The sequence below is a fragment of the Silene latifolia genome, chromosome 8 (genome assembly GCF_048544455.1).
Source record: "Silene latifolia isolate original U9 population chromosome 8, ASM4854445v1, whole genome shotgun sequence".
Taxonomy (NCBI): Eukaryota; Viridiplantae; Streptophyta; class Magnoliopsida; order Caryophyllales; family Caryophyllaceae; genus Silene; species Silene latifolia.
The window spans coordinates 30,932,222-30,947,982 of record NC_133533.1 but is presented as its reverse complement, the minus strand read 5'-3'; the positions used below and the strand labels follow the sequence as shown (position 1 = coordinate 30,947,982).

Here is a 15,761-nt window from a genome sequence, read left to right as displayed (position 1 = left end):
GCAGAATGCCGTGTGCAGTAAAATAAAAAAAAAATTCTGTTTTTTGTTTATTTTGGCCAATTATTATTTTCTATAATGTATAATAATTATTGTGAAAAGGTTCACAAAATTTGAGATACCCAAATTATTTTAAAGAGGTTTAAAATAATGTTAGGTTAATTCATATTATAGGTTAATGTGAATTAAGATTGGAATTATTGTGAGTAATTGAGGAATTGTCACATAATTTGATCATTTAAATAGGTGGTTTGGATAAATTATTCTACATAATTAAGGAATTATGTCTTGAATGATTAATTTATAGTTGATGCATTTTTATTTAGTTGTATGAATTGTTGAATGGTTTAATTTACGTATTTTTGCAATCGGTTGTAATTTGTATTACCTAGTGTGACCTTAGTTAATTATGTTTTCGTAATGATGGAAACATAATTTTAATGTAATTTTGAGATCTCGAATCTCCTTTAATTTTCTTTAGTATTATGTTTTTGAAATTAGAATGTAAATAGGTTTATTTTGTAATTTTAATTGCAATTTTGAGAGGACTAAAGATGGAGATTGGATTGCTCACTCCCGCTACATGGACCAAGATGGAACATCAAGACAAGCTTCTCGGGTCCTAGGAAGGATTCCAAAGTTGTATTTATGTTCATTTTGGTAGATAGGCCACACTAGGTTTTTGTTTTTGTTTTACGTTTTTCCATTCTTGTTGCTTTTCTTCACATGATAGTTAGTGCATCATATTCCGCCTAAACCAAACCACCTACTACTTAAATGCATGAAAATTGACTCATATAGTTTGGATGTTAGTTTTCATAGACATACAGATGTCACACACAATATTAAGCCATCATCTTAGTTTATTCATTCTCGCATGCTAGATATCAGTTCACTTAAAATGAATTAAAATAAAGTTGATGGGATCTTCCTCTAAAACCAAAATTGAGACTAGTCTTTATAAGGGCAAACAACTATGAATCCCTTCTTCATCGGCAGGCATATAGGACCTTACACTCCATATGACCCCTTGTACGTTGGGTAAGTAGTATGTGTTGACTTATTTTACCTCAACATTATAGTCCGAAGAGTTTCTCGTGATTATGATGGACTAAAGATAGAATTTACAGAAATTTATCAACCAAGAATTCTAACAGTAGAATTAGCCATGAGGTTGGCTTATCAATTTACTGATAATTAAGTCTTGGGATCATTTATATAATTCTTGAGGGAGGTCAATTGTATAAATGCTTGAGTCTTCGCTTATAACAGTTTTTGCATTAGACTTAAATCATAACGATGAGTATGCTTATTATAGTTTTCTTCTTCTTTTCGCAATGTAGAATTCGTTTTATATTGATAATACTGCTTACAACAAATGGCTGGAAATAATGATATCCCTATGCCAAGTGCCACACTTGGACGCGAGTCCTGGCTAAAAGCTTTCATGGACCACATGAATCGATTTCACACGATCAAGAATGACGGGTCCAACTTTGGACCGGAGGCATCATTACGGAATGCTGCCATTGCTGACAGTAAGCTCAAGTACTTAACTGAGCCAATACCGCCAAACCCAGGCCCCAATGCAAGAGCTAACGAGTCAATTGCTTATAGTGACTTCGTTATGGAAGTGGGTGCGATAGAGAACGTACTCATTTTTGCAATGGAAACCAATTTGCAAAGACGCTTCATTGCCCAAGGTGCAAACAAGATTTTCACCACGCTCACTAATGAGTTCTCAAAAGCACCGAGAATCGTTACTTATGAGCATACCTGTCGCTTCTTTGATGCGAAACTCCAGAAGGGCCAACCGGTTATCCCACACATTCTTAACATGATTGAGAATGTCGAGAAACTGGAGGCACTTGATTGCAAAATCAGTGAGAGCATAGTCATTGGCGGTATGCTTCATTCACTTCATGATGGTTTTGCCCTCTTCAGCGCAAATTACTACATGAATGACATGAAGAAAAGTCCTCATGAGCTACACTCACTTCTCGTACAGACCGAGAAGGATATGAAATTGAGTGGGAGCATGAAGCAAGATGTTCTCATGATTTCCAACAAGATTAAGGGTAAGGGCAAAGTCACGGCGGCCTAACTGTAGGAAAGCCGAAGTTTAAAAAGTCAGGAAATGGTAAGAGTGGGCCTGGTGAGACTAGTGGCTCACAAGGCAAGCCAAAGAGCAAGGACGGTAACGTTGAATGCCACCATTGTCACAAGACTGGACATTGGAAGAGGAACTGTCCCGTGTACCGTGAGGACATAAAAGCAGGCCGCATCACTCCTGTTGGTATGTCATCTTATATTCATATGATTGAGATTAACCATGCAAGTTTCGGAACTTGGGTACTTGATACTGGTTGTGGTTCTCATCTGTGTAATCATTTGCAGGGCCTAAAAAACATCAAACCCCTCGCAAACGGTGATGTGGACCTGCGAGTCGGGAATGGAGCACGAGTTGCTGCAGTCTCAGTGGGAACATACGTAATCCAGCTCCCTAGTGGTTTTGAGTTATATTTATATAACTATTACTATGTACCTAGTTTATCTAAGAATATTATTTTTGTTTCCGTACTTGATAAAGACGGTTTTTCATTCAATAAAGGACAATAGCTGTATTTTCTCTTTTAATGAAATGGTTTATGGCAAAGCAGTTTCCATGAATGGAATTTATATCTTAGATCAAACCACAGATATATTACATGTGAATAATAAGAATTTAAAGGTTGGTGACAAATATCAAACTTATCTATGACATTGTCGAATGGGACACATAAATGAAAAACGTGTAAAGAAACTCATTGAGAGTGGAACTATTTCCACATTTGATTTCCCTTCTTTTGGCACGTGTGAATCATGTCTTATCGGCAAAATGACTCGAATTTCCTTCAAAGGTGTTGGAATGCGCGCTAGTGACCTATTAGGACTCATACATACTGGACCTATGTCAATTACCGCAAGAGACGGCTATAGATATTTTATCACTTTCACGGATGATTTGAGTAGATACGGATATGTCTACTTAATGAAGCATAAAAGTGAGTCTTTTGAAATATTCAAGGAATACCAGAATAAGGTTGAGAACCAACTGGGAAGAAAGGTTAAAGCACTCCGTTCAGATCGGGGTGGCGAATATCTTTCAAATGAGTTTGATCAACACCTTAAAGACTGTGGAATAGTTTTGCAGTTAACTCCACCTGGAACACCTCAATTAAATGGTGTGTCCGAACGGAGAAATCGAACACTACTTAATATGGTTCGATCCATGATGAGTCACATGGTAGTACCTGATTCATTATGGGGTTTTGCTCTTTTGTCAGCTGCTCTTATACTTAACCAAGTCCGTCTAAAGCTGTCGACAAGACTCCATATGAAATGTGGAAGGGAACGGTCCCTAACTTGTCCTTTATTCGGGTTTGGAGCTGCGAGGCTTATGTCAAGTGGAGACACGAGGATAAGCTCGGCCCGCGATCGATCAAGACATACTTTATTGGTTATCCAAAAGGAATGTTTGGTCATTACTTCTATTCGCCTATCGAACATCGAGTTTTTGTTGCGGCTAGTGCAAAGTTCTTAGAGAAAGAATTTCTCGAGAACAAGTCAAGTAATACCGTTTTACACAAGAATTATTCTTGATACAGGTTTTGATTCTCATCTGTGTAATCATTTGTAGGGCCTAAAAAACATCAAACCTCTCGCAAAGGGTGATGTGGACCTGCGAGTCAGGAATGGAGCACGAGTTGCTGCAGTCTCAGTGGGAACATACGTAATCCATCTCCCTAGTGGTTTTGAGTTATATTTATATAACTGTTACTATGTACCCAGTTTATCTAAGAATATTATTTCTGTTTCCGTACTTGATAAAGACTGTTTTTCATTTTCAATAAAGGACAATTGCTGTATTTTCTCTTTTAATGAAATGGTTTATGGCAAAGCAGTTTCCATGAATGGAATTTATATCTTAGATCAAACTACAGATATATTACATGTGAATAATAAAAAATTAAAGGTTGGTGACAAATATCAAACTTATCTATGGCATTGTCGAATGGGACACATAAATGAAAAATGTGTAAAGAAACTCATTGAGAGTGGAACTATTTCCACATTTGTTTCTCTTCTTTTGGCACGTGTGAATCATGTCTTATCGGCAAAATGACTCGAATTTCCTTCAAAGGTGTTGGAATGCGCGCTAGTGACCTATTAGGACTCATACATACTGATATATGTGGACCTATGTCAATTACCGCAAGAGACGGCTATAGATATTTTATCACTTTCACGGATGATTTGAGTAGATACGGATATGTCTACTTAATGTAGCATAAAAGTGAGTCTTTTGAAAAATTTAAGGAATACCAGAATAAGGTTGAGAACCAACTGGGAAGAAAGGTTAAAGCACTCCGTTCAGATCGGGGTGGCGAATATCTTTCAAATGAGTTTGATCAACACCTTAAAGACTGTGGAATAGTTTTGCAGTTAACTCCACCTGGAACACCTCAATTAAATGGTGTTTCCGAACGGAGAAATCGAACACTACTTGATATGGTTCGATCCATGATGAGTCACACGGTAGTACCTAATTCATTATGGGGTTTTGCTCTTTTGTCACCGCTCTTATACTTAACCAAGTCCGTCTAAAGTCATTTCGACAAGACTCCGTATGAAATGTGGAAGGGAACGGTCCCTAACTTGTCCTTTATTCGGGTTTGGAGCTGCGAGGCTTATGTCAAGTGGAGACACGAGGATAAGCTCGGCCCGCGATCGGTCAAGACATACTTTATTGGTTATCCAAAAGGAATGTTTGGTCATTACTTCTATTCGCCTATCGAACATCGAGTTTTTGTTGCGGCTAGTGCAAAGTTCTTAGAGAAAGAATTTCTCGAGAACAAGTCAAGTAATATAACCTTCGAGCTGTCGGAGATTAAAGAACCAACAACCGAGGAACAGATAGAGGAAGTTGTTCCTTCAACTGATGATACGGTTAATATTGCTCAGGAACCTAGGAGGTCGGGTAGAGTCTCTAATCCTCCAGACAGATACATTGGTAAGGTCGAGGAAAATGATGTTTTACTCCTAGAGTATAATGAACCCGCTACCTATAAAGGTGTCATGACTTGTTCCGACTCTAAGCTATGGCTTGAAGCCATGCAATCCGAGATGGACTCCATGTATGAGAATGACGTTTGGGATCTTGTTGATTTACCTAACAAGGTAAGACCTCTTAAGTGCAAATGGCGTTACAAAATAAAGCATTCTGTAGACGGGCAACCAGATACCTATAAAGCACGACTAGTGGCAAAAGGTTTCACTCAAGTGCACGGATTGCATTATGATGAAATTTTTGCACCCGTAGTTATGCTACGTTCCATTCGGATAATCTTAGCGATTGCCGCTTTTCATGACTATGAAATTTGGCAAATGGATGTGAAAACCGCCTTCTTAAACGGTTATTTGGAGGAGGAATTGTACATGGTACAACCCGAAGGTTTCATAGATCCTGAAAATCCTAAGAAAGTGTGCAAGCTTAAGCGTTCCATTTATGGACTTAAGCAAGCTTCTCGGAGTTGGAATCATCGTTTCGACCAGGTGATAAAAGAGTATGGTTTCACTCGATCGGTCGAGGAACTATGCTTATATGTCAAGTCGAGTGGGAGCAAGATTATTTTCTTGATATTGTATGTCGATGACATACTCTTGATTGGGAATGACATTCCTCTCTTATCTATCTTCGGTAAAAGGATGGTTGAAGAACCATTTCCAGATGAAAGATCTGGGTGAGGCACAACGCATATTGGGAATCCGTATCTATCGAGATTGATCACGACGGATGTTATCACTGAGTCAGGAGTCTTATTTAGATAAGATTCTTGAAAGGTTCAGCATGACCAACTCCAAGAAGGGGAACCTTCCAATGACGTCTGGGATGCATTTGAGCAAGTCTCAGTCACCCACGACACCTGAAAGGGTCGAACGCATGAGTCGTGTTCCTTATGCATCAGCCATAGGATCAATCATATATGCCATGATATGCACACGTCCAGACGTGGCATATGCATTGAGTATGACAAGTCGGTACCAAGGCAATCCAGGTGAAACACACTGGATAGCTGTTAAAAACATCCTTAAGTACCTACGAAGGACTAAGGATTGGGTATTGACTTATGGAGGAGATACTAAGCTATGTGCAATCGGACACGCAGATGCTAGCTTCCAAACAGATCGAGATGATTCAAAATCTCAGTCTGGATTCGTCTTTACTCTTAATGGTGCTGCGGTCAACTGGAAGAGTTCCAATCAGGATGTTGTAGCAGATTTTACTACTGAATCCGAGTACTATGCCGCTTCAGAAGCAACAAAGGAAGCTATATGGATGCGTCAATTCTTACAAGGACTAACCATAGTTCCTAGTTCGAATGACCCAATCACTTTCTATTGTGACAATAGAGGTGCCATCCTCCAGGCTATGGAGCCTAAGTCTAGCAACAAGTCTAGACATGTACATCGGAAGGCTCACCTGATCCGTGATTACGTGGAGCAAGAGGAGATAGTGATTGACAAGATTGCTTCGGATGACAACATCGCAGACCCTCTCACTAAACCATTGAAATATGATAAGCATGAAGGGCACGTTATTTCCATGGGAATTAAACGTGTTCCTGAGTTGTACTAGTTGCTAATGAATTCGATACATTATCTTTTTCATATGCTATTTATAACTTCATCGTATTATTTCATATTTTGTTTTTCATGTGGATTGTACGACAACATTGAACGCCACAAAGTGAACTGAATTACATTATATTTGTTTTGGTCCGTAATCGCCTACATGAGCTGATAACTCTGGCTATTATTTTGTGAAGTTGATTGATGGTGGGTTCAACGAGCCATAAGTCAAACGGTTGGCTGATCGATCACGATCGAGTTATAACGATACCTCGTAGGACAATTGTGACAACGTAATGGAGTCCTAAATGTTTAAAAACATTCGGTGCCAGGTCGTGGATTGGACGTCCATTGTGTTCCTAGAGTCGATTCTTTTGACTATCAACTGTCTCTTGAGATTAAGGCAGTTTTTGGGAGACTTTGGTTTCTTTCTCATGGTCGACCGTAATAGGAGGCTAAGCAGATTTTTACTGGGTCATTTCATACTGTGCTTATATCTCAGGGATTCGAGTTGAAGAAAATATCCAACCTTTATCAGGTTTAGTTATTTCTCAGGGCCACTCGAGGAGTTGTAACTGAAATGCATGGCCATGCTCAAATGTTGATTCGTTTATCAGTTAAGTTACTCTCTAGTCGGGAAAACCACTCTTGATATTGATCACTTGTAAAATACGACCTTTGTGAATACGGATTTTGCAAATTGTTTTACATTGAGTGGGAGAAATTTTAGGATATGAGAATCGGTTATCGCACACACACTTGTGAAGACAAGTAGGAGTTTGTTGGAGCTTGTGTCCTCCACAGTTAGTGTGATAACATATATAAATCTCTTATAGGTTCACAAGGGTATACTTAGTATTTTATCAGATGATTAACATTTACTTAATAACAGTTGACTTGCTAGAAGTTTGACGTTATTATCATACTGATGGCGGTGATCAACTGGTCCCTAAAAGTCACAACTAAAGGATGTGTTTGAGAGATGTGATTGTATGAAAATATAATCACATTGATGCCTTATATGACTAAAAGGTTAGTCCATGTTTTTGACTAAACAGTTAGTCAATGTGATGATGAGACGATTATTTAATACAATTAAATAATATCAACTGAGACGAATTAATTATAAATTCGTAAATTGAATATAAACAGATATATTTAATTAATGTATATAATGTTAGCTTAAACGAATTAAGATTTTAATTCGTAATTAAACGTAACCAGTTATATTTAATTAGCAAATTATAAATATGTTATATTTATAGTTAGTGTATATATTATGCGAAATTGTCATAATAAAATGTTGACAGACCATTATTAATAAATCGACTACAAACTGTTGTGTGTGGACTTATTAATACATGTCGACATAATTGACTATTAATATAATACACATTATATACAATTTGAGAACAACCAAAAATAAGAAGATTTTTCTCCTTATTTTTGGTGGTCGGTGAAACCCAAAATAAGAGGAAAAAAAGGAAGAAAATATCTTCCCCTAATTCCTCCTATTTGGACGGTTTAAGAGGAGGAAAAGAGAGATTTTTTTCTCTCTTCCTTTTTGACCTAATTCTCTCATCACAAAACTAAAACCCTAAAAATAAGTAACAATTTTAGGGATCTCTTTCTAGCAAGAACAAGGGCATTTCTCAAAGCATTTTGGGTGCAACGATTAGGATAATATCGATCTCGATATTGTTCTTAGGCCAAATTGCTAGGACTAAAGGTTGATTCTAATCTCTATACTTTTGTTTTTGCAAATTCGTTTATGACTAGTTATTTCATAATTATAATTTCGTTATAATCCGAAATTTTTCTTGATGAAATATACCGATATTTCTCACAATGATTGTTTTCCATTCCTGTTATCAACATATTCTAAAGTTTTTGAGGCTGAAACTCTCTTTTCACCATCATTTGCAAATTTTTAATACTTATTACTACCGTTTGCACACCTAAAATTTTCAATGGCAAATGTCTTAAATATTATTATTCTTAAAATTCTTAAGAGGTAGTAGATATTGTACCCTACCGAAGCGGTCTTAACTTAGTAGATAAGACGGATTTATCATGACAATTTAACACAAAAAAATGTAGGATTACGGGGATTGATTAATAGAGTATACCTGCCATCTTTTGTATGTTTTGTATGATGTTCTTCCCACAATTCGCACAATGGATGTAAATGTTTAGAATTACTCGAATTATTTTAGGCTGCATCACCACTAATTAAACATTAATTTCATTAGTTACCCAAACTGCATGGTAAGAGGAAAAAAAATTAAACTAATTCATAATAATCTTCAAGTCTTGTATGAGATTGTTTTACTAATAATTGTACCAACCAAATATCTAATGCTAGAGCTCTAAAACCTAATCTTCCTAATTGCTACCTTTAATTCATTTTTTGGATACATAAGAGGAAAGGCGAGGGTAATGGAGAAAGAAGGAAAATGAATGAAAATGGATACAACAATGACGTTCTCTCTCCAAAGCTTTTCTGTCTTTGGAAAGATTTTAGTTATCCTAGTAGAATGAAAATGAATCTTTCTATTTCTATTCCTGTCAAATCCTCCAATGCATGTGATCTTACAAATGCCTTTACAGCTGCGTGTAGTCGTATACCATATACGTATCCCTCTCTTCCGTGACATTATGAATGCAACAGTTCAGAATCTTGGGGATGTCATACTGAATTATTGTTATTTAGTCTCAAAGCATTATGTATTGCTGATCTTTGATAGTCCCGGTCACACAGTTCAGTAGGAAGAGTTCAGTAAGAAGAGTCATTCGTTAAAATTTTATCTGGAAGATTCATAAGTTAAATACTCAAGGAAAGTATTTGTTAATCCTTAATTATGATTAACATCAGCGGTTATTGTAATTCTTTAGTAGTCAGGTCTTACAGTTCTTTATATTGTAATATTAGTTTATCAGTTGATTGTCTTTAATTTCAGGGCAGGATCCGGATAATTGGAATTTGGACCAAAGTTTGGACAGTGACGCTACTTCAGTAGTTTATATGGTGAGTATTACAAATTCCTATTTTAGTTTTCATTTATTATTCATTAATAAAACCTTGTCTTCGTTCTCGTGTATGTGATTGATACTTACTCTACAATGTTCTGATTATATGATTTAATGTGCTGAGATTTATGAGTATTCAATCTTGTAAGGAATGAATTCTGGAATGTCGTCGCCCGAGATAGCCGAGCTTGCAAAATCAACCTTGAATTCACCGGTATTTTTATGTTTATGTTGTCTTTAAATTTAGCGTTATTTGAGAAGAATAATCCAGACTATGTCTACCCTTCTCCTATTAATCCATTAATAAGGTTGAGGCTACTAAATTATTTTCAGGAGGGCTTCTAAGCTAAGAATCTAGTAGCGTTGAAAATTTCGGTGTACATGAAGTAGAACTTAGCTAAGCTCTCTTGAAACTCAATTGTATGTATTGAATACGTAATTGGCTATGGCATGTGTGATGTGTTAGTAGTTGGACTAGAATATTTGAAGCCATGGGTTCTGACTATTGAGAAATTGATTATTCGTATGACTTGATTAACTTCGACAAATTGGCCGCATTATGACCATTATACTCTATTCCAGGAACTTTCACTTACAAACATAGGATTAATTGTTGTTGCTCCTGAGGGGTGTGAATCAAATGAGATAACAAAAGTAGATCTTTCGAGAAAGTCCCTCGAATAGCTTCCTGTTACACGCCACCATCAGGGCATCACCAGAAAATAATTGGGGATGAAAAAATCCTAAATTAAAATTTCAGCCTTCTTTAACCCCCTAAAATGGCAGTAATTGAAGAACGACCTAAAACCCTCAATAACCCTCAAACGACATTGCAATTGATGATTTGTTTTCTTTGATATCTGATGAGAATCTTTAAATTATACTTTCAAAAGTGTTGATTTTGCAGCATGTGTTACTTTCATTGGTTTGCAAGAGGTGGTATTATGTGTTAGGTAAATTGAGGAGGTCAAAGTGGCATAGTCCTATTACTTCCACCTATAGAGATGGTTCAAAGCCGTAATGTATCTCTAATGTATTGTAAATGATGTTTGTTGCGGAAAACCGATTTTGTTTGCATATATTGATGATATTGATGTATTTTTGTTAGTTTGGGAAGGCTAGGGAGTATACTTCATAGTTATACTTTTATGGTTTCTTAAGCAATATTGTGATTTCAGCTTTTAGTTATTGGTATCACTTGCTTGACTACTTAATAATATTTGCTTTCCTTGCATATCATGTAGATATCAAACTCAACAAATGGCGGAGCTACATCAGATGAATGGAGCAAATCTCGAATTCACTTTTCGGAGTAGATTAGTCGCACCTTTTGGCTTGGATTTAATATTTTGGGGGCATTTTATTATTTTTTGCGTGAAAACATTAATAACGATATTTTTTCTGATTTCTATTGTTCGAATGAAATAATTACAATACTTCTTTAATTAGAATTTTGTATGCACGCATTTAGTTATTTGATAATGCAATTTTATGGTATAAAATTTTGTTTTGTATATATACTAGTCAAATTAATGTTGTCTATACACTCTTTATGATGTCGTCTAGTAATCTAAATGTTTTAATTCAATCGTATGATGAAAACAGTAGTCGTAGTGAATTTTCCTAGTGGCAGGAAAAAGCGTCGAGAAATATCAATTTCGACGCAAAAAGTGTAGAGAAACCCTGATGCTAAAAAGCGTTGTTGCTCGTGATACAAAAAAGCGTCGACAAGGCTGACACTAAAAAGTGTAATAAATTCCTGAGGTCCCAAAAAACCACGCTTCTAAAAGCGTCGGGAAAAAAATGGTGACTCTCTATAATCGCTCGAAAAAAGCTTCCTTTATTAATATAGATAGATATTGATTGATTAGAAAATATTTGGAGTTTTTCCCCCTAAAGTACTTTAGCTATAACTTGAGTCTTAAATTCAGAAGTTATTCTATGAGTATACTCCTGATAATTGTTAAATTTTATATACAAAGCGGTATAAAAAAACAACGCTTTTTGCATGATATCTACACTAGTTCATTATGATTGAAATGGTCATCCTATCATTTAGTATATATGCACGATAGATAATATGTAAAAACTGTATTTTATTAGATTTCCAAATATCGTTGTAATAATTTCTATATGATTGAAATGATCCTATCATTTTATATTTAGTGATTATATATCTTGTTAGTTGTTACACGAAGAAATGGTCACAAATAAGATTCCTACACCCAAATAACCACAAGATAGTCAAATACTCGTAAGCACGTTTTAGGTCGTCATTTGTGAGAGCATATTGTATAAATAGTAGGGAATTGGTAATGAACTACATACTCAACAAGATAATATACATACTATAAGACTAAGACGAAAGAAAACGATTAGTATTTACGATTGTTGTTTAAAAAATGGAGGGCAAGCTCATTTCATACAAGAATACTATGTTGGCGATTCTTCTCATCCTTGTAATCGGTAATTGTACTAATTTTCTTACATTTTAAAATTGATATCAAGATTGTAGTAATATTTATTCATAAATATTTCAGTTGAACTCATGGGCGAGAAAGCACAAGGATGTTCAGATGATGGACAAGAATGTGGCCTTTTTAAACGTTGTTGTGCGGGATTCTTTTGTAATAATAGAGAGGACATTTTGGGAGGCAAATGCCAAAAAGGTACGTAGTAGATAGTAAAAAAACAATCATATGAAGAGTCTTCTTACACAAAAATACCGTCTTATATGTACATTTCGTGGCCAAGATCGATACTAATATTTGGTCAAAATGACACGGATCGATCACTTTTATAGAATGAAAAATTCTAAGATTCTGTAGGAGGACTATTAGTGTGTTATCCGTAGCCAATAGGAAACTTCATTCCTAATATTTTTGCTTACCTTTGCCTTTATATTTATATTTCAACAATTGATACGTTTTACTATCCTTTGCCTTTGCCTTTATATTTATATATACATTAATAACTACCTTAACCTACAAATGATATCTAATGTTATAATTTTATTTGACAGAGAATAGCGGATGTGGAGAGAAAAATGAAGCATGCTCAAAGATCGCTTTTCAGAAATGTTGTGGAAAACTCGAATGCTCAGGAACTTTCAGTGGCACGTGCAAAGATAGTAAGGGTTTTGGTCGATTACTCACTTAGCCAGACATGATAACTATATTACCAACTAAAAATATATTAAAAAAATATTTTCTCTTTTTAAAATTTAGTAAAGTAAATTTGTACGTAAACCTTCAACATTTCAGCTAGCTAGATTATTAACTACCACCGACATTTTTATCACAATAATATTGCCCAAGTTCTCTTTAGGTCAAGAATAGAGTTGGTTATTCGTCATTTTTTATGTAATTTCAAAATTGGAAATGAGACGATTAAATTAGGATATAGGAAGTACAACTCTTGTTTTTAAAAGTGGCGATACATATATTTTTCTATCTATTTCATTTGTATTTTTTTAAAATATAAATTGTACACCGTAGTAAGTATTATTTATAAACATTCTGGTTCAAATCGTAGGGGTAGAACCATCTTGTTTTGGTCTTGGAAAGCCATGTGGCCCAAAACAGCAGATTCTTGGTCGTTGTTGTGCGGGAACCATTTGTGATAACAGTAATAGTGACAGCATTTTCGGAGGTGTATGCGTAAAAGGTACGAAGTTTATAATGTATTATGACATGCATGGCCTTTGCTTACAAATAAATGATACCTAACGTTGTAGTAATTTAAATTGACAGAGAAAAAAAGCGGATGTAAAAGAGTAAATGAATCATGCTCAAAGGCCATTCTTTCCACATGTTGTGGAGAACTTAAATGCTCGGGTTTTTTCAAGGGCACGTGCAATTAATCAACGAAATCAGGACATTTATGGACCAAACTTGATGATGATTTTATTTTTTTTCTTTACTTTATGTTAAATGTTTTCTATTTCCTGTAATTTTCATATGTTTGGTTTGTTTTACCAGGGATAATTTGCCTCATGTTTCCCTAATTATTTATGTCTTCTCTTAAAATTGATAGTCCATTAATAAAAGCTTATTGTTTTCCATTGTGTATAAAATGTTTCAATTATTCTAAAAACATTTCTTATGTCTTATTCATCTTATAAGCATGTCGTTTTATGCTCCAGGTAGCAGTTTTACCGCAACTGTAAAAAAAACACCTAGAATAATGAGGTGAACTTCTTGCCGATAAATAGTTTGAAATGAATGCTAAAGGGATAAATAGTTTATTTAAAAAACTAGTCATAAAAACTTCTTGATAATAGATGTTACGTACTATTCGCGTGGAAACAAGCTAAGTGTCTTTAAGACATTTAGAGGCCGTAAATAACCTCTTATATCTTGATCAGATGCAAAGCCAGGATTTTAAGGCAGCGGGGGCGGAAATTTTCAATGGGGACGAGAGGGAAATATTATAAGAGAGCCTCAAAAAAATTCGAAAATTTTAACTAAAAATTTTGAAATTTTCAAATTTCAGCGGGGGCGACTGCCCCTGCTCCCCCTCCCCCCCCCCATCTTGATTCTTGTTACTGCCCTTAATGAAAGGACATGTGACACTGGTTGATCTTATATCAATGAACGAACACAAACGCTACAACACTAATAAAATGATATGTTTGTATGTATATCCATGAACATATACACCAGTGTAGTTACAAGTTCAAGAGAACATGCTCAATGAAGGATGATTACCTCCCTTGTGTTTTGGTATTTTTCTACCGAATTAAATTAAATTAGGTCAAAGTGGTCTTATGCGTTATTTGTGGGATTAGCGATGTAAGTATGGTTGACACGTAAACTAATAAGGACGTAAATAAGAGATTAACACAAGAACTTTGGTGATGCGGAAAACCCAATGTGGCAAACGACCGCGGGAAGGGGACAATACCCTTCCAATGATTGCACTAGCTTTTTAATATGGAGGATGAATACAATAATGGTGACACGGCTATCTTGCCAGTACAATGTCTAGGGTTTGTATGTATATGAATGGATGCTCTTTCTTCCTCCCTTTGCCTTATATATAGGACCCCAACCCTAGTAGGGTTTAAGATGCTTGCATAATAAGTTAGCCGAACTACATCCTCTTGGGCTTCTTCTGCTGCCGGGTGTTAGCTTGCTAACTGAGGCCCAACGCTCTTCATTCTGTCAGAAGTCCACCTGGCTGCCCCATGCTTACGGGTTTCTCAAGGCTGCCAACCTATCCGGCCCAATTCGTCTCTTCTAACCCCCTTGCTGGATCAATTATCTCCGTGGCCCAATATACAGATTTTGGCCTAAACAGTTTGCCCCTAATTTCTTGCGAGGCATGCTTCGAACTGACGAGCGGGAAATTATTAGTTGTATCTCGCGCAGTCTTTTGCTTAACTTCCCATACACTCATCATTACCCCATGCCTCCTCATTTCTCGCCCCCCGAATCCCCTTCCCTTATAACTCCAACCGCCCCACACCCACTTCTCCACAATTAATTCCCAAAACCTCAAAACCTTTTCCTCTCTCTAAAACCCTTCTCCTTACTTTTCCTTTCTTTGCCGGAACTTCACCATTCTCGCCGGAGCTCCACTTTCGCTTTATCAGGTACTACCTCCATCTTTCCAATCTTCTTCTTGTATTACTATAGGTAAATCTCGCCACGCCCCTTCGTCTTCTACCTCAGCCACTTCGGTGCCTGACCCCTTTTTCCCGTCTCATGACCTCTTAACCCACCCCAATAATTGTGACTCCTCCTTGACGGCTGCCGACATTCCCCAAATTAAGGAGCTGTTGGGGCTCGGCGACGAGGTGGATATCGTCGTCCCCGGCTTTGGACAAAAGGCGGACGCATCCCGAGAAGGGTGGATCTGTCTTTACCTTTACCCTTTCAAGAATGGCCTTCGTTTCCCATTCCCTAAGTTGGTTCAGGACTTTGTCCGAACTAATGGCTTTGCCATGGTTCAAATTGTTGCACATGTATGGAGGGTTCTACTCTATTCCCTTACTACTAGCCAGAACAAGGGCAGCACTATCAATCTTGGCGATCTCGCACACATGTTTGAGACTCGGT

At 36.4% G+C, this 15,761-nt stretch overlaps 1 protein-coding gene across 1 annotated transcript; it reads left to right on the top strand.

Annotated features, from left to right (window-relative positions):
* Window positions 1–12,026: 12,026 nt before the first annotated feature.
* LOC141594265 (uncharacterized) lies at window positions 12,027–13,667 on the top strand. Its single transcript, XM_074414392.1, has 5 exons — window positions 12,027–12,165; window positions 12,240–12,368; window positions 12,722–12,829; window positions 13,234–13,365; window positions 13,452–13,667. The coding sequence occupies exons 1-5, from the start codon at window positions 12,102–12,104 to the stop codon at window positions 13,559–13,561; spliced, it is 543 nt and encodes a 180-aa protein (XP_074270493.1). The 5' UTR covers window positions 12,027–12,101; the 3' UTR covers window positions 13,562–13,667.
* Window positions 13,668–15,761: the final 2,094 nt, after the last annotated feature.